Genomic DNA, 27,289 nt, shown 5'->3' with positions numbered 1-27,289 from the left:
GGAATATACTCCTGGTGAAAATGCTGTGAATACTGTTGAAATGACAACAAATGATTTAGAATATTACATACACCTAGTTGATAAAGTAGTAGCTAGGTCTGAGGGGACTGACTCCAATTTTGAAAGTTCTGTGGGTAAAATGCTATCAATCAGTATTGCATGCTGCAGAGAAATCTTTTGTGAAAGGAAGAATCAATCAATATGGCAAACTTCACTGTCTTAGTTTAGGAAATTGCAAAAGCCACCCTAACCTTCAGCAGTGACCTGCCCCATCAGTCAGCAGCCATCAACATTGAAGCAAAACCCCCTCACCAACAAAAATATTATGACTCATGGAAGGCTCAGATGATCACTAGTATTTTTAGCAATACAATATTTTAAATTAAGGTATGTAGTTTTTAAAAGAAATAATGTTATTGTATATTTAGGAGACTACATTATAGTGTAAACACAATTTTATATGCACTGGGAAACCCCAAAATTTGTGTGACTTATTTTGGTTGTCTGGAACTGAATTCACACTTCTCTGAGGCATGTCTTTATAGCATAAAATACTTACAGGACTGAACATAACACTAGTATATGTGGGAAAAGGCCAGATATAAAATGCAATTTTAAAAGGAAGCCTCAATTAATTGCCTTATAATGATGGACACATGGGGAAGGGAAGAAAGGAAGATGCATCAAAAAAACACAGAATTCAATTCATTAACATAGATTTACACTTTATTTTAAGTTTGCATCCTGAGATAATAAAATTTTATCTGACAAGTGAACAATGACAGAAGCAGCAGTGAAAGTTTCAGAGAGGCAGGTATCCTTCATTTTGGCACAGCTGTATATAGATTAAGTTTTTCCAGGGAAGTCATTCTTGGACTCAAGGGAGAAAAAATGAATTCATTCCACAGGCTATGTAACAATGCAAGATGCATGAAAGTTCTTAGTTTGGACGATCATATCCACTATTATTCTTTTCTGGTAAAGCTGTCCCAACAGGAATCCTCTGACAAAAAGTCAAAATCCTAGGCTTCTCCACCAGATATTTTTATCAATGCCCACCCTCTAGTTACCTGGATATCCTGTTCTTGCAGCCAGATTAATATTTGTATGTGGTTAGTCCAAGGAGGGCAAATTCGCTTGTAGATTATATACTTTCAAACACTTGTTACTTGTTTCAAAGTCCAGGCATTAAAACAATTTTACACTATTTGCATACTAGAAAAAATGGAAAAAAAATGTCGAGATAAAAACAAAGAAATAAAAGAACATTTGAGAAATTATTGCCTTGATTCATCATGTTGAATTATATACAGAACTACTTTAAGAGTCAGAAATTGATATTTAGTCCAATGCTATAATATGACATTATAACATTTTCCACATTTGTAATCCTCTATGTATGTGTATATATGAGCAACATGTACACACCTAAATAAACTAGACCAGTTATATTCTAAAACAGAAAAAAAACTGAAGGCAAATTTTCACCTTGAGTTATATAGCCTAAAATAGCCAAAACACGCAAACACACGCATTTCATTATTTAGAGACTAGGTAAGCAATCTGTGGAGAGGGTCAAATAATTTTAGTTTCTTTACAAAAGTGGTTCCCAACATTTTTACCATAAGAATCCCTTCATTATTCTTTTTCCAATGTTTCCAAGTATTTAATAAGTTGCACATAATAGGCTTATTTTATTATTAATCAAAAACATACTGCCATTCACAGCTTTTGATCAGTTGTTAATAAGCAAGCAGTGATAACACAGAATTGAGAGAATATAGGCAAGATGCATGGAAATTCAATGTCTTAATTGGCTTGTGAAGCAGGAATATTATGGGTAAATATATAATTTCTAATATACTTTTTAAAATATTACAAAAAGATCAAGGATACCCTCCACTACTATCATCTGCTGAAGTTGGGAACCACCGATTTATATCCACCTGCTTTTCCTCCCTAAATATGTATTAACATAATACAATTACCCACTTTTAACATATAGGGGATTAATAACAAAATTTACTATTAAAACAACAGATCAACTGCAATAGTCATTCTGTAGGACCTGACTGAGAAAGAAAACACAGCATGGATTTAAAGAAATCTATTTAGAAATTATATAATTATGATATCCAGTATATCTTTCAGTCAACTTCAAAGCACACTAATATATGAAAATATCCTCAATTCCCTGTGAGGTAGGTCCAGATTATTGTCCCCACTTCAACAATGAGGACGTGAGGTACAGAGGAATAAGCAGCAGAGCCAATAATTAAACCAGAAGTGACTTGCATTTGAGACCCATACCACTTTCCTTTCCACCTAATTTTATCAATTTGTTCCAACAGATCTTTTTGAGGGCATGGAATTTGATTAGACACTAAAGTAAATGTTGGATAGGATATGAAATCTTTACATAAATGCAAAAGTGGGTCCTCCAATATTTCCATTGTTGTTACAGCTATAATTCTTGCCTGAATACCAACTGCATAGACAGATTCTACACAGGCAAAGCACACAGACCTCAGTGCTCAGTTCCTAGGAAAACTACATTTACTCTTAGCATCACCGGGGAACTAAGGTCTAGCAAGCATCAGGTTCTTGGAGTCTGTGTGATAATTAACACACATCAGCCAGCAGCCAGTTGGCAAATCAAACTTTTACTGCATGCAAGGCACTGTGAGAGTTTCCACCAAGAACAGTAGATCTGAGAGTAATCATTCTGAGATTCTATAGAGTAAAAATGTCCTAAGAATTCTTTGAATCACAGAATGTTAAGTGATCTCTAATTTTTTGTCCAGCTCTAGGTTCCACCCCATAATTTTACAGAAGAAGAGACAGACATGCAATTAAGATGACCTGCCTGGGGCCCACAATATTAGATCATTTCCTCATATTGTATGAATTTGACAAAGTTCACAGAAAATGGAACATACTCACAGGGTGCCATCAAAGCAAAAAGGCTGGCTCAGAATCAGGTAAGAAAAATTTGGGGCAAGATAAGATCATTCATTTATACATACAGATAAATATCAATTGTTTTAGTTCACATACTACATGAACAGGTATTAATAAAACCTATGCATTTTTTGTGGAACATTTCCCAACTGTTTGCTATTTAAAGGAACCCAAATAATTTGACAGTTGTTGCAAAATATTTTTAAAGTATACTTTTATAGGCATAAGAGAATCTAATTTCAATAAATTTGAGCACTTATAATCAAATTAGCAAAAAAGTATTTCCACTATGTGAAACTGCTCCAGTTAATCAGGTGAATATAATTTCTATATCCTCCTAGGTCAATATAGTACATTTTAATACAGTATTGTTTGAGAGCTTAACGTTCAAGTAGTGAGGTTTTACTTATTTTAAATGGAAGCTTATTTGTAAACAAAATAAAAATGCTAATGATCTTTTAAAGCTTTCACACATCTGTTCAAAGGCTTACATGTTTTTAAACTTATTCAAATTTCATCAAAAAGGTAGATGAGTTTAATTGCTCAGATATTAGTGTTTACAGGCCATAATATGAATAGTATGTACATTAAATACTTAAATGGGTTTTGGTGGGGCTTTAATCAAAGACAACTGTCCTTCCAGAACTAAATTAAATTACATGTTCAATTACATGTTTAGAATTATATTGTTTTTTTAAGTGACTAATAGTCCGGTTCTATAATATTTTGTCACTAACATATCATGATTGGGGAAAAGGAAGGAAAGAGGCTTTACATAATAAATAAAAGATAATACACCAGCAAAACATTCTTAAACCTAATTGAAAAGGATGATTTCCAATCTAATAATCTACCAATTCATTTATTATGCTTCCTTACACGTAATGTGTTATCTTTGTTCTAAAAAGACAAGGCACTTCTCCATCTTCTTCTAAAGTTTTACTACAGTGGTCTCTTTCCTAAACTAGCATAAGTGTTAGGAGGGAACAAAGAGTGGAGATGTATCTGGGATGGAGTTAATAAATCTGTAAATAACACTTGTCCATATAGTTATTAGGAATAAACATGTTATTGGCTTTTAGGACAAGCTTAAAAATAGGCAGTTGGTCAAATTTATTAAGCCAGAATCTTGGGCCAAATGAGAAACATTGGAACATTAATTTAAAAAAACAATCTTAGCTTCTAACCTCAAAGCCTTGTGAGATTTATATACTTTGGCAAAATACATGTTGTTTTGCTCTGGAAACTATCACAAGTTTCATAAAGGAATATTATGTAACAAAGAAATTCAAAATTACTTTCTTCAGTCTAAAAACAACTTTCACAAAAGTATGTTACTAACCTAATGGAAAATTACAAGTATGTTCTATCCTAAGTGTAACAGAAAAAAGGCTCCATGGGGGAGGAATTAATCACCAGTGTGCTGTGTCATTTTAGCATTCACTGCAACCAATTTCACTGAAAACAAAGCACCACTCCCCGCAAACATTACAAAATACTCAATTGCTAATCAGCCCCCTGCAAAGAAAAACAGTTTGAAAAAGTAGTCATACAAGAGAGGAAAAAAATTGGTATTTTTTTGGGTAGTTGGAGAAACTAAGATGAGTCAACCAGCATAACGAACCATAAAATAACAAACTTGAGTGATTAGAATAGGCTTTAAAATTAAGTTTACACATGCTGACAAATGGTTTTTGTGACAAATGCTACTGTAACTTGAATTATACCGTGTTATTTCCAGATACACTCTATTCCCATTCTCAATAATTGTTTCATGGAAACAATTCACCACTTCCTGCTGTTCTTCGAGCAAAACCAAGTGTGATTTATACATGGCAGAAAAAGTTCCTATGACTATCATATGATCAAATTCTAAGGTTACAGAAAAAAAAATAAGACTTCTAAGGATTAACACTTAAAGGCAATTATCCTATCAGTGATAATGAGACATTTTATATTATGCTGAAAATCGATTTTGGTATTAAAATATCACAGTTTGAAGCATAAATTTGATAACATTAGCTGGAACATAAACCTCAGATACAATTTTTCCCTGACCTTAGCTATAAAACAAGACATTTGGTATACATTTTCAGAGGCCTCTACCTTGTCTATAAAAATACACCTTGAATTTTGCAGCAGGCAAACACATGATATTTGCAGGCATACACATTATTAAAGGTTAGAGATTTGGGGTGGCTGAGTGGCATAGAGGTAATGGGGCACAGAGGAAGGTGGAAAAGTGTTTGTGTACACAATTATAATCACATAACAAATAGTATCTTCTTTTTCTCTCTTTTTAAAACTGGTCAAGGACTATGGATTTCAAATTAGGCATAAATTTTAAAAGTGGCTTAAAAAGGCTTGACCTTGTATAAATAAATGATTGTCCACTTCACTGAGATGAATCTTGCCTAAAAGGTTTACTAAAAGCAGTAAGAGTAAGATGACAAAATATTAGTGAGCCCTAGACACTTTTATTTTTAGCACTATGAGTTACAAATAATGCCTGCAAACAGGCATACATTTGTAGTTGAATTAATGTGATATAAAGCTTTCATTATACTGAATTTTCAAATTCTAGTTGTGTGGTGCTAGCAATCATTTTAATTGTGAAGAAAAATAGAGACATATGTACCAAATAAATGTTACATATGTGCTGAATTTATAAACTAATTTTGTCTAAACACTTGTCTTTCCTCATTAATGTTTTATAAAAGATCTTCAAAAACAGAACTGAGAATTTTTTTCAATTATGAATCAGCTGCTATATACTCTTTAGCTACAGCTTCTCAATTAGTTCTCTCTTTCTCAAACTAGAATATCAGAACTGCAGAAAGGCATTAATGGCTTTCAAGAGGGTCTAGATACCTTCTGAAGATATCTGAAATCTCAAAATACTCCTTAAAGGTCATAATTGTGCGTATTTTCAAAGGAAGAAAAGGCTAATAAATGCAGGATAGTGAGACTGTGAAAAGTGTCAGATGTCAAGTAATTTTTTTGTGGGGAGTAGAGAACAAAATGGAAATTATTAAATGAAATGGAAAAATAAAGGTCATGGTTTCAGGTGCAATACAGAATATCTGAGATAATAATTTCAATTTTAATCCACTTGTTACAAAGGGCAACCTTGCCCTACACCTGAAATTCTTAACATACTCATTATGGCCTTGCCATAAAACAGCATGTTAGCAGTCTCTACATTCAAAGGGATGCTTGCAAACTTCATTCATATTAAAATTTACGTAAAATTGTTGGCAATACAATAAGAGTAATATTACATTATGTAAACCATGGCATACCACATTTTACATTATGCAAAGAGGCAATATTTACAAGTCTTTAGGAGTTTAAGTATTTTATCCACTAACATAAGTGATAAAGCAAAGTGCAGGACAAAACCAGTGCCATTAATTGCATGTCCTTTAAAAGCAGAGTAAAACCATTTCTAAGAGCTACCAAAAGCTTATTTAAGTTTGTCCAGTAAGGGATTACAGAGCATCAAGTAGCCTAGAAAAATGATGCGAGTTTAGAAACAATGAATATGAAAATTATAAGGCAGCATGCTCAGAACAAGTTTTTGTTTTTTAAACACCAACACTGATGATTTATCTTTAATGGCAACTATCTATATATGTATATGCACACACACGTGTGTGTATTTAAAATTGAGAGTGCAAAACACAAGCCTCATTTAACGACAAAAAAGATGTGCAAATGTTCTTAATAAACCAACACAAAAGAGTGAGAAGAATATTCTACCATTATAAAGAATAAGTTGAACACAGCAAAGAAGACCATCTTCATTCCAAATCTACAAGGCACTAAGGGTAGGAAATGACAGGTAACACAGAAGTGACTGGATAAAACTCCTCAGTCAGGTCGGAATATGGGATATTTTGGTAAGAATTCTATTAGTATTACCTGTAAAATAAAAACAAAAATATATTTACAAAATATTTTTCATTTAATATAACTTATAAATAACCCAGAAATTCTATAATTGTTTTTCATAGCACAATATTTCAATTCTACACCATATAAAGTAAGTGAAATACATGAAAAATTATGTAAAGAACTTAAACCACAAGTTGTTATTAGATTGGCAATTTAAAAATTAAGCTGGCAAACAAAACTACTTATTGTAGCTAACAGATTTTACTATCTGATTTACAATAACTATTTGTTTAGGTTCAGAGGAGCAAACTCTATTATATTATGTTTTTCCCCCACACCCTTATCTTTTTGTTAGCAAAGTAGAGATTTCAAAAAATGCTACATAGATTAAAAAATGTCTTTATATTAGATCTATATATTATTCAATTAAAGCAACTGATATTAGTTGGAGATTACTATCGTTCACAAGTTGTGAAAAATATAATGTGCCCAAATGGATTGAGTAAAACATATTAATTACAAAAGGTTTGGAAATATAATTTTAAAAAACTCGGATATTTTTTGAATGTTTTATCTATAATGAATTTAAGAGTTGTGGTCATATGCACATTTTCCCCAAAATTATTCAAAGTGCAGAGAGATACGATAATAATCCTTACTTATGAAACACACATGGAATGTTTATTATTAAATATATACTACATGTTGGAAGTTTGGATAAATTTAATATTCTTTTCAATATTAGTTATGCAAAATTGATCACATTGGTTATATGTGAATTTATGTCTTATGACTAAGATTGTATAGCTTTCAGTTAAAACAAAAATTAGAACCTTACAGTTTCTTCACTAAAAGTTAAATGTCAGCCAAAAAAAAGCCATTAATAGGAATCCAGAATGCAGATGTCAACTCTTATTTTATGCAAGTTTTGACAAGATTACATTTAGAAACATTTTGTTCAACAGCAGCTTTCCCCACCACCACATGCTATGGTTGGTGCCTATGTTAAATGATTAAGGTTGTACAATGTTTTCATTTTAGCATACTAACTGAAACTTTTCTAAGATCTAAATGATTGTTAGCTTTCAAGATATTTTAGATTAGCTACAAATCTAAAGAAGATAGAAGAAAACCTCTATATTTCAATGGACAAAAGTTCTGGCTGAGAAGAAAAAAGAAGGAATAGTTGACAAATGAGAAACACAGGAAAATGGTACATTTAGAATGAATCAAAAAATAATTAAAAACAACCTCATACTTACATACTCCATCATATTGCTAGTTTCACATTTCCTCTTAGTCAACTTCCAGTGCAAAGCAAGCTAAGAAAGTATAGTCTTGTTAAGAATTTTTATATTAACTTAAACTAATTACAACCTATACATTTGAATAAATCACTGAAAACAATCCAGGAAAAGTACAGGATACAAAACAGAGCACTTAAAAATACCTTGTAAAGAATATATATTAAAAATTGAGTATTAGTTCTCTAATCCATTCCTTTGTGGCCTAAAAAATTCTCATTTTGTATTTATTTTTCAATTTAATACTGCAAATACATGAATGGGGCACTTATTTGCTTAAAATTTCTTACCTTGTGGTATAATCTGTTATTTTCCCATTCTATTAACTTCTGAATTGATCTTCTGGTCTAAGAAAAATGATCAAGACTTTGTTACAAGATGACCTGAAGAGCTGTGTAAACTATGTGCATCTATATTTTTCTACCTACTTGTAATATCCCATTACTTTCTCCTTGTTTTTCTATTAGAAATGAGAAATAAGCAATATAAGTGGCAGAAAGTGCTAAAAAGGAGTAAAATTTTGAATGACTATTATAAGATTATCTATCAATCAATCAATCATATTTTTATATATGCTTTCTAAAATGAAATATGTATGAATTTCTTTGTGTTGTGAGGCCATTCACTGGACTACTGTGAAAACCTAAACAATATACTAACTTGAGACAGTAGTTCATTTATGAATTTAATCTAAATTTTCACACAACTGTCATAAAATTACTTTAAATAATCATCTAATGCCAAGCTAATCTAATTTCTCACGGAAAGTTTTCCTATCACAGCTCCTGGCACAATACCTGTCATATAGCATTCAGTCAAGGTCTACAGGCTGAATAAAGCAAGCCAACATATATCAGAATTTCCACTGAAAAGAACATGTTAAAAACAGCCAGTGGAAAAACTTATACTTAGAAAAATATAAATCAGAGAAGCAGTAATGTAGCAAAGAGGGGGAGAGAGACTGAGTTGCTTTATTTAGAATCTGTATATTTTGTAGGGAGTACAAAATGTTAAAAAAAACTTTTCAAAACATTAAAATAAAAGATGACACCTGCCTAGCTCATCATGGACATTGCCAATACCAGTGTGCCCTACCTGAGAACTAATAGACCCACCCACTGGCTCACTGCACACACTGCCAGCACCTATGTGCTCCTCCCAGGGCCCCAGGGACTATCTGGCCTGGGAGCAAGCTTCTTGGCCCACTGGGACCTGCATGCCCTGAATGAGGGCCTGAGGACTGGCCCACCCAGGGTCTGCTGCCACCACTTTTTACACCTGCATGGCCCACCCATTGTCTGAAGACTGACATACTCAGGGCAAGCCAATGCCAGTGCCCACATGCACTATCTGGGGGTTTGAGGACCAGTCTACTTGGCATTGCTGTCCCAAAAAAAGCCTTACCACAGCCTCCACAATCAACTGAAGCCTGAGCCACTAAGGAACTCAAAGACACTGCTGAAACTGATTACAGCCAAAGTAATCAAAGGAAGCTACACTGTGCTGCCCATGCAGAACCAAAGCCAAAGCACCTTACCCAACCAACATTATAGATACATCTACAGGAAAAACTCTTTCCCTATGGGAACTACTCCACACAAATGAATGAAGTGGCAATTACAGCAGATGTGGATATCAATGTAAGGACAAACAACAACAAAGAAAACAAAAAAAAAAAACCTCCAAAAGGACACAACAATTTTCGAGCAACAGACTCCAAAGAAAATTTAATTTATGAAGTGCCTGAAAAGGCATTAAAAATGATCTTAAGAAAATTGATATATAAGAAAACAAAATAAACAAGATTTAAAACTCAGGAAAGCAATAATAATCTAGATGAGAAACCCAACAAAGATATTGTTAAAAAGAACAAAACAGAAATTCTAGAACTGAAGAATTCAATGAATGAAATTAAAAATACAATAGAAAGCTTCAACAATAGACAAGCAAAAGACAATTTCTGAACTTGAAGACAAGTCTTTTGAAATAACCTAGGCATGAAAAAAAGATGAAAGGAAAAAGAATAAAGAAAGCCTCTGTGACACCATCAAGCAAACAAATTTTTGACTTGTGGGAGTTCTAGAAGAGAAGAGATGGATAAAAAACATATTCAATGAAACAATAACTGAAAACTTCCCAAGTCTTGGAAGAGATATAGACATCCAATACAGAAAGCTCAAAGACTCCAAAAGAGATTCAACTGAAAAGGTCGTTTTCAAGGCACATCATACTCAAACTGTCAAAGTCAGAATCAGAATTCTAAAAACAGCAAGAGAAATGCAGCAAGTCACATATAAGGGAATTCACATCAACTAACAGGAGATTTCTCAGCAGAAACCTTCCAGGCCAGGAGAGACTAGACAGATCATCTGAACAGAGCATTAAAAAACAAACATCAGACTTAAACTGCACTATAGACCAAACAGACCGAATAGACATTTACAAAACATTTCATCCAACAATTGCAGGATACACATTCTTCTCATCAGCACATGGAACATTTTCCATGACAAAAAACATCTTAAGTAAAAAACTGTCTCAAATGGAAGAAAATCAAAATCATATCAAGTATCTTCTCAGACCATCATAGAATAAAACCAGAAATCAATAACAAGAGAAATTTGGAAACTGTGCCAATACATGGAAATTAAATAATGTGCTCCTGAAAGACCACTAGGTCAATAAAGAAATTAAGGAGAAAATAAAGTTTCCAAAAACAAATAAAAAGGAAAAGCAACATACCAAAACCTATAAGATACAGCAAAAGCAATACTAAGAAAGAAGTTTATAGCAATAAATGCCTACATCAAAACAGTAGATTTGAAAGAAAGAATATAATGATGCACCTCAAGGAACTAGAAAAGCAAGAACCAACCAAACCTAAAATTAGTAGAAGGAAAAAATAATATAGACCAAAGCAGAAAAAAAGAAGAGACTAAAAAATATGAAAGATAAATGAAAGAAAAAGTTGGTTCTTGAAAAGATAAAGTAGATAAACCATTAGCTAGACTAAGGGAAAAAGAGAAAAGCCAAATAAAGGGAGAGGGGCCAAGATAGCCGATTAGAAGCAGCTGTGGTCCACCACTCTCAAGGAGAGGAATGAAAGGGGTGAGTGAATATAGCACCTTCAACTGAAATATCTAGGTTCTCATGTTGGGACTGATTAGAGAAGTAACTCGACACACAGAGAACAAAAGCAGGGTGGGGCAATGGCCCACCTGGGAGTGACATGGAGCCAAGAGAAACCCACCTCCAGCCAAAGGAAGCAGTGAGTGACTGTGTGACCCTGGGAAACCATGCTTCTCTCAGGGATCTTTGCAACCCATGGGTCAGGAGATCTCCTCGTGAGCCCATGCCACTAGAGCCTTGGGTCCGATACAGAGCTGTATGGAGTCTAGGGGAGCAGCTACTCCGGCATGCACAGAGACCCAAGAGCTTTGCATACTTTGGTCCGGAGATCCCCAATGAATGTGTCTGCAACTCAGGCAAGACAGGAGGTCTGCATATACGCCTAGGAAGGGGGTAGAATCCAGGGAGCCGAGAGGCATGTTCTGCAGGCCCCATTTCCACCTCACCTCACAAAATAATAACCACTGGCTTGGAATCCTAGTCAGCCTCAGGAAAAAGGGAGAGGGACAGGTTCTACCTCCGCTATTTGGTCGACTCAGCTGTTCTAGCCTGTGGGCTTTGTAGAATCCAAATGGTCTGGAGGAGAAAGGGGTCCCCCAGCAATGCAGCACAGTGGCTTGGCCAGATTGTCACCAGACTGCTTCTTTAAGTGGGACCAAATCCATTCTTCCACACTGGGCAGGACCTTCCAGCCGGATCCTCCAGCCACGCCTGCAGGCACCTACTAGAGATAGAGCTCTTATCTCTCTCTGAGACATAGTGTGGCAGGGGATGGGCAGGGGTGGAGGAGGGTCACCACCTGGATTGGTTGGACAACTCAGCAGTTCCACCATGTGGGCTTAGAGTCCAAACAATCCAGATGAGGAAGGGTCCCCTGAGTAATGCAACATAGTGGCTTTCCCAGATTGTAGCCAAACTGCTTCTTGAAGCAGGGCACTGATCCATTCCTTCTCACTGGGCAGAACCTCCCAGCAGGACCTTTCAGCCATGCCTGCTGGCACCTATTAGGGGCAGAGCTCTGATCTCTTCCTGGGATAGAGTGCCCGGGAGACAGGAGGGCCACCACCTGGGTTGGTTGGTCACTCAGCTGTTCCAGTCTGCTAGCTTTAGAGAGTCCAAGCGCACAGGGGCAGATGTGGTTCCCCACTATGACACAGCTGTTCTGTTGAGGCACAACCAGACTGCTTCTTTAAGTGGGACCCTGATCCACTCCTCCTTCTGAGGTGTGTCCTCCCAGTTGGAACCTCTGGCCACCCTTCACCCCTCCTTTCCCTGGGATGGAATGCCTGAGGGGCAAGGCAGGCTGCCAACTTATCAGTTGGTCCAGTCTGTGGGCCATGAAAAGCCCAAACTGATCAGGGGCTGAAGGGATAACCAACACAGCACAGCTGCTCTACCAAAATGCAGCCAGAATGGTTCTTTAAGTGAGTGCCTGATCTTATTCCTCCTGACTGGGAGAGACCACCAAACGGGTCTCCAGTCACCTCCTACAGGCATGTTCAGGCTGGCAAAAGGTCAGTACTGCCCTGGAATGGAGCTTCCAGAGGAATAGGCTGACCGCCATCTTTTCTGTTTTGCAGTCTTCACTAGTGATACCTTCAGGTATGAGAAAAATTGAGGCAACTAGGGTCTAGAGAAGACCCTCAGCAAACTGCAGCAGCCCTATGGAACAGAGGCCAGACTGTCAGAAGAAAAACAAAGAGAAAACAACAATAAAAAAACCACAAAAACTCCATCCAAAGGTTGCAACTTCCAAAATCAAAGGTAGATAAGCCCACAAAGATGAGAAAGAACAAAAAAAATGCTAAAAACTCAAAAATCCAGAGTGCCCCTGTTCCTACAAATGACCACAACACCTCTCCACCAAGGGCTCAGAACTGGGCTGAGGCTGAGATAGCTGAAATGACAGAAGTAGGCTTCACAAGGTGGGTAATAATGAACTTTGCTGAGCTAAAGGAGCATGTTGTAACCCAATGCAAAGAAGCTAAGAATCATGATAAAACAATACAGGAGCTGACAGCCAAAATAGCCAGTTTAGAGAGGAAAATAACTGATATGTTAGACCTGAAAAATATACTACAAGAACTTCACAATACAATCACAAGTATTAATGGCAAAGTAGACCAAACAGAGGAAAGAATGTCAGAGCTGGAAGACTATCTTTCTGAAATAAGCCAGGAAGATGACAATACAGATAAAAGAATGAAAAGGAATGAACAAAACCTCTGAGAAATATGGAATTACATAAAGACACCGAATCTATGACTGATTTGGGTACCTGAAAGAAACTGGGAGAATGGAACCAAATTGGAAAACATACTTGAGGATATCATCCAAGAGAACTTCCCCAAACTAGCTAGACAGGCCAACATTCAAATTCAAGAAATGCAGAGAAACCCAGTAAGATATTCCACGAGATCATCCCCAATGCATGATCATCAGATTACCCAAGGTTGAAATGAGAGAAAAAATGTTAAGGGTAGCCAGAGAGAAAGGCCAAGTCACATACAAGGGGAAGCCCATGAGACTAAAAGCAGACCGCTCAGTGAAAAACCCTACAAGCCAGAAGAAATTGGGGACCAATAGTCAACATTCTTAAAGAAAAGAATTTCCAACCCCCAAATTCATGTCCGGCCAAACTAAGCTTCATAAGCAAAAGAGAAATAAAATCCTTTTCAGACAAGCAGATGCTGAGGGAATTTGTTACCACTGGACCTCCCCTGCAAGAACTCCTGAAGGAAGCACTAAATATGGAAAGGAAAAACTGTCATCAGTCACTACAAAAACATACTTAAGTACACAGACCAGTGACACAATGAAGTAATCACATAAACAAGTTTGCAAAATAAACAGCTAGCATCATGATGAAAAAAATCAAATCCATACATAACAACACTAACCTTAAATGTAAATGGCTAAATGCCCCAATTAAAAGACACAGAATGACAAGTTGGATAAAGAACAAAGACATATTGGTATGCTGTCTTCAAAAGACCCATCCTACATGCAAAGACAAAAATATGCTAAAAATAAAGGGAAGAAAGAAATTTACCAAACAAATGAAAAGCAGAAAAAAGCAGGGGTTGCAATCCTAGTTTCTGAAAAACCAAACTTTAAACCAACAAAGATCAAAAAAGACAAAAGAGGGCATAGCATAATGGTAAAGGGTTCAATTCAACAAGAAGAGTTAACTACCTAAATATATATGCAACCAATATAATAGCACCCAGATTCATAAAGCAAGTTTTCAGAGACTTTCAAAAGGCTTAGACTCCCACACAATAACAGTGAAAGACTTTAACACCCCACTGACAATATTACACAGATCATTGTGATAGAAGATTAACAGACATTCAGGACTTAAACTCAGCTCTGGATCAAGTGGACTTGATAGATATCTAAGAACTTTCCACTCCAAAACAACAGAATATACATTCTTCTCATCGCCAAATGGTACTTACTCTAAAATTGATCGCATAATTGGAAGTAAAACACTCCTCAGCAAATGCAAAAGAACAGAAATCATAATAGTCTTCCAGAGCACAGGACAATCAAATTAGAACACAAGATTAAGAAATTCACTCAAAACCACTGTGATGGTTATTACTGAGTGTCAACTTGGTTGGACTGAAGGATACAAAGTATTGATCCTGGGTGTGTCTGTGATGGTGTTGCCAAAAGAAGTTAACATTTGAGTCAGTGGGCTGGGGAAGGCAGATCCACCCTTAATCTGGTGGGCACAATCTAATCACCTGCCAATAAATATAAAGCAGGCAGAAAAATGTGAAAAGGAGAGACTGGCCTAGCCTCCCAGCCTACATCTTTCTCCCATGCTGGATGCTTCCTACCCTTGAACTTGGACTCCAAGTTCTTCTGTTTTGGGACTCAGACTCTCTCTCCTTCCTCCTCAGCTTGCAGACTGTGGGACCTTGTGATTGTGTCAGTTAATATGTAATAAACTCCCCAATACAACCAAACAACTGCATCGAAACTGAACAATGTGCTCCTAAATGACTCTTGGGTACATAATGAAATTAAGGCAGATGTAGGAGATTGGTCATGGGGGTGGGAGAAATTATAGGAAAAACACAAACCTTCTTGGAAGGCCGGAAGGTTTTACAAAAGCTTTGAAAGATAATTTGGCTGAAGGCAGCCAAATTCTCTTATGCGGAGCCTGAGAGTAAAACGTAGAAAAAAAGGAAGTGTAAAGGAATTGATCTAGATAAGTTAGTTTACTTAGGCCTCAGAACCTGGTCTTTAATCATCTGTGTGCAGGACTGCTCTCTCCAGGGGGGCGGCCATGTTAATTACCCACAAGTGTGTTGACTCAAAGCCTGTGTCATTAAATCTGTACTAAATAAATGCCTGCAGCACTGGCTTGTCAGGACCGTGGCTGCTGGGACTCTTTATGGTGCCCTCCTTGGTGGGCACTCCAGTCCCCTAGCCATGCAGCAAGGCAAAAAACCTGTGTCTGCATACATTTTTTCATCTGTCACTCTGCCAGGGTCTGCCGGTCAGACCCAGCAGCTGTTGCCCTATGTGAGAAATAACTGCAATGGATCGCAATGGAACCGCTGAAAACAAAGGTGAAGTGACTGCACAGTCAGTAAGTCATTGGTGCCTGCTTGGGATTTGCAAGTTTGAGGAAATTGTTCAGGCTAGGGTTTCATCATGGGACAACAGTTATCAGCTCAACAGCAACAGTATATAAAAGTATTGAAACAGCTGCTTAAAGCTAGTGGAGCCTCAGTTTCGCAGGCTCAATTAAGGGACCTAATGCAAACTGTTGTTTCCCATAACCCATGGTTCCCAGAAGAAGGTACGCTAGATGTAGAGCTCTTGGAACAAGTGAAGAGAAATCTTCAAGAACATCATGCACAAGGGCAATGGGTCCCAGTCACATCTCTAATGGTATGGGCTTTAGTAAGGGCTGCTTTGGTCCCGCTATACACAGAAGAGCCTAAAAGGGGGAGGGAAGAGGAACCGTCACCTACCTTTCCACCTCCATCTCCCTCAGCCTTGCCGTTTCTGGGCAAAAATAACAAAGAGGAAATGGGAGTTTTGCCTGAGCCCCCTCCTCCAATAAATTGGAAAAAAGACAAGGGATACACTACAGCTACGGGACCCTGTCATAGGCAAGTGGCATTAGAAGGGGAGCTGTTGGCCTGCCTGTTAATACAAAATTGACAAGGCAAAAAGGTAAATGAACCCATTTGTTTTAACATTTATAAAAAGATTTAAAAAAAGCATTAAAGCAAGCAGAGTCGCTAGACCATTTACGAAAGGAATAATTGAGGTGATGGCAGACAACTTCTGTATGAGCCCATGGGACTAGTCAGTGCTAGCTAAAACAACTTGGGAGCCCAGTCAATACCTCCTCTGTAGGGCAGAATATGATGAATTGTGCGAACAACAAGCCAACAAAATCAAGTGGCCGGGCAAGACACAACCACTGCTATGCTCCAGGGGAGGGGTCCCCATGCCGATGAACAACAACAACTAAATTGTGATCCCCTGGTCTACACACAAGTGTCTTTGTGTGATCTCAGGGCTTGGGACTGAATTCCCAAAAGTGGAGTTCAACAGGCATTTTTTTGTAAATGCTCGACAAGGGCCACAGGAGCCATTTGTTGAATTTATCATTTGGTTAACCCAGGCAATTAAGAGATGAATTAGTCATGCCCAGGCCACTGATATATTATTATTGCAATTGGTTTATGAAAATGCTAACATCGACTGCCAGCAAGCAATGCAGGCAATCAGAGGACAGGCAGCCACAGTTGGGGAACTTATACGAGCATGTCAACTGGTGGGGACTGAAACACACAAAGCCAAAATATTGGCTATGGCATTAAGGCCTCCTAAAGTGAAAAAGGAGAGAAACCCAAATTGTTTTCTATGTGGAGAGCCAGGTCATATGAAGCGGGAATGCCCCAATAACAGAGACTAAAGTTAACTCAGGAAAAGAACTCCCTTCTATATGCCCCTGATATAAAAAGGGGAAACATTGGGCAAATCAATGCAGGTCCAAATTGATAAAAACAGCAACCCCATAAGTAATCAGGCAGGAAACTTCATGAGGGACTGGCCCCAGGCTCTGCTCCAAATTGGGGCAATGCCAGTGGCTTTCCTCTGTCAGATGAAAAGCCCACAGTCCTCTCTCTCAGAGCTGCCACCACTGAGAGCACAAGACTGGACTTACTCTGCCCCAAAGAATTAGGGCTAAAAGAAGACGACCTTAAAAGGGTTGCAACCGGGATCTCGGGCCCACTGCCTCTGGGAACTGTGGGATTAGTCCTAGGGCGATCACACCTATCCCGTAAAGGAATTAATGTGCTCACCAGGGTAGTGATTATCAAGGTGAGATATTAGTTATGATGGAATGTAAAGGTCTGCATATTCTTCCCCCTGGATTAAAGATAGCTCAGTTAATACTCTTACTGTACTGGGTCCCCAACGCCCAGGGAAAAGAAAGGGGAAAGGGAAGTTTGGAAGCACGGGAGCCACAGGAGTATATTTGAACCAATTAATCACTGATCAGAGACCCATGATTACCTTAAAATTTGGAAACAAAAATTTTACTGGCTTATTGGACACAGGGGTGGGCGTTTCAATAATCAGTTATCAAAACTGAACAGAAACTTGGCCTTGGGTCACTCAGAAACAAAAAATTGTCAGTGTTGGGGAAGCACACACTGCCAAGCAGAGCATGTGCCCCCTCACATGTTGCAATTCAGAGGGAAGAAAGGCAGTTATACAACCCCTAATCATGCCCATCCTGTTAATCTTTGGGGAACAGGACCTATTAGCCCAATGCGGGAGTCACTCTGCAGACCCCTTTCTAATAATGGCCACTGTATTATCCCTCCCCTACCCGACATGGCTCTCTCAGATCCAATTTGGGTAGAACAGTGGCTTTTAAAGGGAGAGAAATTACAAAGAGCCCATGAATTAGTTGAGCAATTAAAAGCCAGCCATATAGAACAATCAAACAGCCCTTGGAATTCGCCCATTTTCGTCATTTCCCAAAAGTCTGGTAAATGGAGACTTTTGCATGACCTGTGGGTTATCAATGCTAATTTGCAACCTATGGGACCCCTTCAACAGGGTCTCCTTTCCCCCATGGTGATTCCTCAAGATTGGCCTATAGTTGTTATTGGCTTGAAAGACTGTTGCTATACTATTCCCCTTCCAGAACAGGACAGAGAAAAATTTGCGTTTACAATACCAGCTATCAATAATGAAAGGCTAGCTCACCAATTTCATCGGAAAGTGCTTCCTCAAGGAATGCTGAACAGTCCTACCATGTGTCAGTATGATGTAAATCAAGCTTTGCTCCCCAATAGAAAATAATTTCCTAATTGCACAATTATTCATTTTATGGATGATATTCTACTAGCAGCCCCAATGAACCAGTACTTTTAAGTTTATATGCCTCTGTCATAAAGAATGCACAGTTAAGAGGTTTAATCATAGCACCTGAAAAAGTATAAATGTTCTCTCCTTGGAAATATCTCAGGTACATACTAACTTCCTGGTCAGTAAGAACTCAAAAGGTTAAATTAAATACTGGCAACTTGCACATCTTAAATGATAATCAGAAATTACTAGGCGATATTAACTGACTTCACCCCACCTTGGGCAAAACTACTGGTAAGTTACAAAACCTGTTTTCTATCTTAAAGGGTGATGCTGCCCTAGACTCTCCAAGGTATTTAACTCCTGCAGCAAAAAGGGAAATAGAAGAAATAGAGCAAGTTATTTCTCAGAGGCAACTAGATCACATAAGATCCACAATACTCAGTTCAGTTGTTTGTTTTTCCCACTAAACATTCCCCAACAGGGTTAACAGGACAGATGCCCCTAGGGCTGAGCTTTCTAGAATGGGTTTTTTGCTCACATACCAGGACTAAATCACCCTCTCCCTATATCCAACTAGTTAGTAAAGTCATCTATTCAGGTGGCAGATGATGCAATCAGTTGCTAGGTTATGACCCTGATGTCATCAGAATTCCTTTAAGTAAAAAGCAATTAGAAGCAATAAGAAGCAGTATTGCCCTTATCTTTAGACCTGCAAATAGCACTTTCTGATTACACAGGCCATATAGAGAATGCCCTTCCTGCTGATAAACTACTTCAGTTCTTATCTCATACTTCTGTGGTTTTGCCTACCAAAATATTTCACTCCCCCATACCTAACGCTTTAACACTGTTTACATGGCTCTGGTAAACATAGAAAAATGGCTGTTTGGTGGAGACCACATAATTCCCTCACTCATTCTGGATTTACTAGCACTCAGACAGCTGAAGTGGGAGCCCTGGAAACTTTTTCTGCTCAGCCCATCAATATTGTTAGTGACTCTGCTTATTCTGTTTATTTACTGCAGAACCTTGAAACAGCCCTCATGAAGTCCACTCTGGAGCCCACACTGTGTGCACCTTTTCTTCAACTTCAGCAACTGCTAGATTAATGTACACATCCTGCTTTTATCACACATATTCGAGCCCACAGCTCACTGCCTAGCCCATTGGCTTATGGCAATGATCAAGCAGACCTACAAGTTATGACATTACTGTTTGATCAAGCCACCCAATTGCATCAACTTTTCCATCAAAATTGGAGAAACTTAACAATTTCAACTTACCCAGAGACTTGCTAAATAAATTATCCTGCAATGCTCAGATTGCTAGCTCACAGGCATGTCCCCTCCTTCAACAGGTGTTAACCCTAGAGGACTAGAACCTAATCAGTTATGGCAAACAGATGTTACACACATCCCTGAATTGGAAACTAAGATATGTACATGTATCTGTTGATACCAATTCTCACTTAATTAGCACTCATGCCTTTTCTGGAGAGTCCACTTGACATGTCATTAAACATCTTCTTTTAACTTTTGCCTTTATGGGGCAGCCCACAAAAATTAAAACTGAGAATGGTATGGCTTATGCCAGCTTACAATTTCAATAATTTTGTCACACATGGAACATCCAACATTCCACAAGCATCCTGTATAACCCCAAGGACAGGCCATAGTAGAACGTACCCATGCCACCCTTAAAAATATGCTCAAAAAACAAAAAAGGGGGAATGTGAGTAAGGACCCTGCAACACCGCTAGCACAAGCCTTATTTACCCTTAATTTCTTAAATTTAAATGATGAATTTCAATCAGCTGTAGAAAAGCACTTTGCTAAAACTTCTCAAGACATAAAACCCACAGTTTTATGGAAAGATGTTAACAGTAATGTATGGTGTGGTCCAAATAATTTGTTAATGTGAGGAAGAGGATATGCTTGTGTTCACACCCCCTCAGGTCCTCTTTGGATTCCAGTATGATGCATCAAACCATACCATGGCGTGGCTAGGACCCAACCCAGTACCAGAAATGAAGAAAATGACCATGCAGGACCTGCAGCCCTAGACGATGCAGCTTCCTTGGACGACACAAGCCCTGGACATTACCTGGGGGATGCTGAAGAAGACAACGCTGGAGGCTGAGCGAATCCTGCTCTGGACACAAGACACCATTTACTCCAGATAATTTGTTCCTTGCTATGCTCTCTGTTGTACACTGCAACTCGCATAGGGTATTAATCCTTTTTATGCTCTTGCTTTGTCTGCAACCTGTACCTGCTACACTCTATTGGGCTCATATCTTGCATCCACCTTTCTTCTGCTCCATCACCTGGGCAGACACCCACTTCCCAGCCTCTAATAATGTAACTGCTTGGCTAGGAGGAATAGATCTACCCCAGTGGGGTCCCTCATTAATGGCACACATTGGACTAAGGTGCCAGGTAACACTACATATCACTCCACTATCCTCCTACTGTGTGTAAGTTATAAAAGTTCTAACCCTTACGGTGTACCTGCCCAAACACAATTATGGCTATATCATGGCAAAGGAAATACCTTTACAGTCTTAGTTGTAGGTAGCCTCAAACTGGGCAATGCCACCAATGCCACTTTCCCCAGCATTCCTCCCTGTGCTAAAGAGCAAAGCCAAGAAAGTAATGGATTCCACTTGGCTGGGAGGTCTATCACGGGGCACAAGCCCGTAGCCTCCAGTTAGGCAATTATAACGTCTTTAACTGGAGCTCCCACAGCCCTTCAGGGTGATCATACTGATGTCCCCATCTACCATGGCATCACTGACAGTTTCGTAGCCATGGCGTGCTCCCCTATAATTTGGGCCAATAGGGGGATGGGGTATCCCAGATCCCAACTAGAGTCCATGCCACCCCAAGACACTTTATGGTGCCTGGGACATCTTAGCACCTCCCTTAAAACCTGGCATGGACATATCATAATTCCAGTCACAATACACTATGACCATTTTTCATAATCACACTGATCAGTACCTGATTTGCACTATCCATCCACATGTTTTCCTTATGGGAACCAATATTTCCATTACATCCCAAAACTCCACGTTTGTGACCTGAGTGCAGGGACAGGCTTAGTTCGCCTCTTGTATCACTAATTACAATATACCTAATTTAAATTACAAGTGTCATGGTATTAAGGAGACAATCTAAGGCATTCCTACCAGTCAATTTGACACACGATTGGCAAGGTTCCGCTGCTCTTATCACCTTAGAAAGTACCCTGTCCCAGGTCAGACACAAAAGATTCATAGTTACACTTATAGCCTTTATAGTCTCTGCCATAGTCATCCTAGCAATTGCTAGTGTTGCTGTAGTATCTATTACTGAATCACTACAAACAGCTACTTTTGTAAATAATTTGGCCAGGAATGTGTCTAATGAATGTCTCTTACAGCAGGGTATATATAGATCAAAAGATTCTTGAACGTCTGAAAGCCCTCGAAATATGTGCCTTGAAATATGTGGGGGAGCGACAAGATACACTGGCATTCCAACAGCAATTAAACTGTGACTGGGAGCTTAAGCACATCTGTGTCACCTCTCTACCTTGGAATCAATCAATACATAGTTGAGATGAGGTGAAACAACACCTCTAGGGAACCTTTCATGGTAATTTAACAGCAGATGTAAAGCAACTTAAAACTAAAATTCTAGAACCCCTAAATGCCAATGCCATAGATCTATACACTCAAAAAACAGTCAAATGGAAGGGCGTGCAAGAACATCTCTCCTGGATAGACCCCTACTCCTGGGGGTCACTCCTTGATTTGAAAGGAATGTTGCTAATTATACTCATGTTTGTCTTATGTTACTTGAAAATTGTAGGATGCAAAGCTGGAATATGAGTTATAACTGCTGTGCCGGACAAACCTGTTGCTGCACACATCTGCACACTTCAATCAACAAAACCTGATGCAAAAAAAAAAAAAAAAAAAAAAAAAAAAAAAAAAGAAAGAAAGAAAAGGGGAAGATATAGGACATCATCAGGGTGGTGGGAGAAATTATAGGAAAAACACAAATCTTATTGGAAGGCCGGGACGTTAAACCTTTGAAAGATAATTTGACTGAAGGCAACCAAATTCTCTTATCTGGAGCCTGAGAGAATTGATCTAGATAAGTTAGTTTACTTAGGCCTTGGAACCTGGACTTTAATCATTTGCGTGCAGCAGTGCTCTCTCCAGGGAGGTGACCATGTTAATTACCCACAAGTGTGTTGACTCAAAGTCTTTGTCATTAAATCTACACTAGATAAATCCCTGCAGCACTGGCTTATCAGGGCTGCAGCTGCTGGGACTCTTTATGGCACCCTCCTCAGTATCTGTGGGTGGCCTGGTCCCCTAGCCACTTGGCCAGGCAAAAAACCTGTGTCTGCATAAATTTTTTCATCCATTGCTTGGCCAGGGTCTGCCAGTCAGACCTGGCAGACAGAAATCAAGAAGTTCTTTAAACAAATGAGAACAAAGATATAATGTACCAGAACCTCTGGGATGCAGCTAAAGCAGTGTTAAGAGGGAAATTTATAGCACTAAATGACACATCAAAATGCTAGAAAGACCTCAAGTTAGCAATCTAACATCACAACAAAAATAACTAGAGAACCAAGAACAAACATATGCCAAATTAGTAGCAGATAAGAAATATGCAAGATCAGAGTAGAACTGAAAGAAATAGAGACACACACACACAAGAAAACCTTCAAAAAACAAATCCAGAAGCTGGATTTTTTTTTTAAATAATAAAACAGAGTGCTACCTAGACTATAAAGAAGAAAAGAGAGAAGATTATCAAGTAAACACAATCAGAAGATAAGGAAAATAACACCGCTGACCACACAGAAATACAACCAACCATCAGAGAATACTATAAATAAATACCTCTATACACACAAACCAGAAAATAAAGAAGAAATGGATATTTTCCTGGGCACAGACACCCTCCCAGGACTGAACCAGGAAGAAAGTAAATCCCTGAATAGACCAATAATGAGTTCTGAAATTGTGGCAGTAATAAATAACCTACCAACCAAAAAACAAAAAACAAAAAACAAACAAACAAACAAAAAACCAACCCAGGACCAGGATTCACAGCTGAATTCTAGCAGAGGTACAAAGAAGAGCTGGTACCATTCCTACTAAACTAAAGGAAAGTGTTTCCTTTAAAGATCTGGAACAAAACCAGGATGTACACTTTCACTATTTTGACCAAGATTTTACTAGAAGTTTTACCCACAGCAATAAGGCAAAAGGAAGAAATATAAAGCAACAAAGAGAAAGAACTCAAATTGTCCTATTTGCAGATGACATGATCATATATAATTAGGAAAGCCTAAAGATGTCACCAATCTTTCAAATTCAGTAAAGTTGCAGGATACAAAATCAACACATGAATGTCAGTAACATATCTATATGCCAACAATAAACAATCTGAAAAAGAAATTTCTAAAAATCCCATTTATAATAGATACAAAAAATTTTTAGGAATAGAAAACAGAGTTCTGTCCCTGAGCCCATGGATGAAGTTGGTGGAGTTCCTGCAGGGAGGTCCCACCCAGTGAGGAGGGATTGGTCAGCATCAGGCCTGAAGAGGTACTCTGGCCACAGTCTGACACACAGCCAGTGTGTTAGGCTTTAGGGGACATCTCTTGGGACTAAGTCATCCAGCCTCCCTGGCTCCAGCAGGGGAAACTTGTGGCCTCAAGCTACAGAGATGGCTCCCACCCTTCCCCTGCCCATAGAGCTTAGTGCTTTAGGCAGCTATCAGTTCCAGTGCTGGCGGTTGCCTCTCCCGCAAGGAGCTCAATCAGCTTAACAGGCAGCCACAGCTGTGGTGCTGGTCGCCCGTCTCTCCAGGAACTCAGCAGGGGAGTTCTAGAAACTCCCTAGAACTTAACTCTAGTTAAGTTCTAACTGGAAATTTAATCAGATTCTAGCTGAGATGCTGCTGAGAATCTGCACGGCTCTGATGTTGGAACCCTAGTCCCCAATGGCATGGGCTTATAAGTGGGATCTTCCAATTCGTGGGTTACACAGTTCTGTAGAAAAAGCATGGTTTCCTTAGCTGGGTAGCATGCTCACTCCCTTCAATCAACTGACTTTCAATGAAGGCACCAAAGATATACCATGGGTAAAGTGTATCCTCTTCAATAAATGGTACTGGGAAAACTGGATATCCATATGCAGAAGAATGAAACTAGACTCTTATCTCTCACCATATACAAAATCAAATAGAAATGTATTTTAGACTTAAATGTAAGACCTGAAACTATGAAACTACTATAAGAAAAGTTGGAGAAATGCTTCAAGGCATTGGTCTGGTTAAAGATTTTATGGATAAAACTTTGAAAGTAAAAATAGACAAATGGGATTACAACAAAAAAATACAAGGCAATAAAGTCAAAAAGATAGAAATGAAATTGTCTCTGTTGGCTTATGATCTTATCCTGTAAATAGAAAACCTGACAGATTCCACCAAAAAACTGTTAGAGTTGATAAACAAATTCAGTAAATTTACAAGATACAAAATCAACATACGAGTTTCAGTTGTGTTTCTATATACTACAAACTAAGAAAGAAATTACGAAAGCAATACCATTTACAATAGCATCACAAAAATTTACTCAGGATTAAAGTTCACTAAAGATGTGAAAGATCTGTATCCTGAAAACTACAAAAACAATGATAATATAAATGGAAGAACACACAGATGGAAGGATATTTTGTGTTTGTGTATTGAAAGAATGTTGTTAAAATGTCCATACTACCTAAAGCAACCTACAGATTCAAGGCAATCCCTATGAAAATTCCAAAGTTATATTTCACAAAAATAGAAAAAGCATTTTCTAAAATTCATTTGGAACCACAAAAGATTGCAAATAGCCAAAACAGTCTTGAGAAAAAAGAACAAAGCTGGAGGTCTCACACTATCTGATTTCAAAATATATTACAAAGCTATAAAAATCAAAACTGCATGGTAACAGCATAAATACAGACACATTGGACAATAGAACAGGATAGAGTGCCCAGAAATAGACTTATGTTTATTCATGGTCAAACCATGGTTAATTGGTTTGACAAAGTTGCTAAGAACACACAATAGAGAAAGGACAGTCTCTTTAATAAATGATATTGAGGCCGGGCGTGGTGGCTCAAGCCTGTAATCCCAGCACTTTGGGAGGCCGAGACGGGCGGATCACGAGGTCAGAAGATCGAGACCATCCTGGCTAACACGGTGAAACCCCGTCTCTACTAAAAACACAAAAAAACTAGCCGGGCGAGATGGCGGGCGCCTGTAGTCCCAGCTACTCGGGAGGCTGAGGCAGGAGAATGGCGTAAACCGGGAGGCGGAGCTTGCAGTGAGCTGAGATCCGGCCACTGCACTCCAGTCGGGCAACAGAGCGAGACTCCGCCTCAAAAAAAAAAAAAAATAAATAAAAAAAAAATAAATAAATGATATTGAAACAACAGAATATCCACATGCAGGGGAATAAAACTGGAACCTTACCTCATACCACACATAAAAATCAGCTCAAAATGGATTAAAGACTTAAATGCAGGACCTGAAAATATAAAACTACTAGAAGAAAACATAGGGTAAAATCTCCATGACACTGGTCTGGGTAGTAACTTCTTGGTAAAAGCGCAGGCAGCAAAAGCAGAAATAAATGAATAGGACTGCAGAAGGCACTCCTCATAAACATTGCAGGGAGGCAACAGACATGTAGAAGGCTAGGGCAAGACATTACAAGTCAATACATAAAAATAGACCAGCTAAAGTTCCAAAGGTGAGACTAGTTGTAAAATTAAGACACTGAAACACAGTTGCAGGGGCCATTGAAAACAATATGCTAAGAATAGATAAGGCTCAAGGACAGTATCTCTAGCTAGTTGCACTTTTAATGAACTCTAGTAGTCAACGACAGTATCTCTAGTTGAACTTTTAATGAACTCTAGTAGGCGCCAAGAAGGCAGACAAATAAGAAAGAGCTTAGAGACAAGGAACTAAGCAGAAGGTTACATCTGGGTGCAGAAAGTTTGTTTTGCATTGTTATTTTTGCTGACGTGGGGTTTATGGAGTATAAATAAAGTGAGGCGGAGGCTCTAGGCGTGGCCGCCATGTTCTCTGTTTGTCTTTGTCTCTTCATTCTCCACCACCACCACCACCGCGGTCCTCAATACACAGTTATGTATACGGGAATTGAGAAAGCCACACACAGGACCAGGCAAAATGCATACTCAGAAAACACCTGAGAAGATCTTAGCTTTTCATCTCATTCCTATGCTAAGATAGAGCTCAGGTAATCCATTAAGAACTGCCCCTGAACAGATCCAGTCTGCAAAGACTGGCAGATGTGGTTGTTTTTTCAAATTCCAGTGTTCAACAACAATGAAATAACAGGGCATACAAGAAAACAAGAAGGCACAGCCCACTCTTAGGAACAAATAAACTGGCAGAAAACATTCATAAGAAAGTCCAGACATTGCACTTATGTGACAAAGACTTTAAAAGAGCTTTCTTAAGTATTGTTAAAGAACTAAAAACATAAATATAGAAATAAAATCAAGAAAATGATAAACAAAATTAAAATTAAAAAAAGAGCTGGGTGTGGTG

The 27,289-nt window shown here is 38.4% G+C and overlaps 1 protein-coding gene across 2 annotated transcripts in view; it reads right to left on the bottom strand.

Moving 5' to 3' along the window:
• Positions 1-708: 708 nt before the first annotated feature.
• The window catches only part of CHIC1 (cysteine rich hydrophobic domain 1), a 122,843-nt gene continuing 96,262 nt past the window's right edge, over positions 709-27,289 (bottom strand). Inside the window, exons 4-6 of one of the 2 annotated variants that reach the window (XM_033201124.1) lie at positions 8,453-8,509; positions 8,121-8,180; positions 709-6,885 (exon numbers count right to left, since the gene is read on the bottom strand). In XM_033201124.1, coding sequence (XP_033057015.1) covers positions 6,835-6,885; positions 8,121-8,180; positions 8,453-8,509 — 168 coding nt within the window. In that variant the 3' untranslated portion in view covers positions 709-6,834. The remainder of the gene's footprint in view (positions 6,886-8,120; positions 8,181-8,452; positions 8,510-27,289) is intronic. The other variant, XM_033201125.1, reaches the window with a different exon arrangement.

Source organism: Trachypithecus francoisi, unplaced genomic scaffold (genome assembly GCF_009764315.1).
Source record: "Trachypithecus francoisi isolate TF-2019V2 unplaced genomic scaffold, Tfra_2.0 Lachesis_group6, whole genome shotgun sequence".
Lineage (NCBI taxonomy): Eukaryota > Metazoa > Chordata > Mammalia > Primates > Cercopithecidae > Trachypithecus > Trachypithecus francoisi.
Note: the sequence above shows the minus strand (reverse complement) of the source record. Positions and strands in the feature narration are given on the sequence as shown.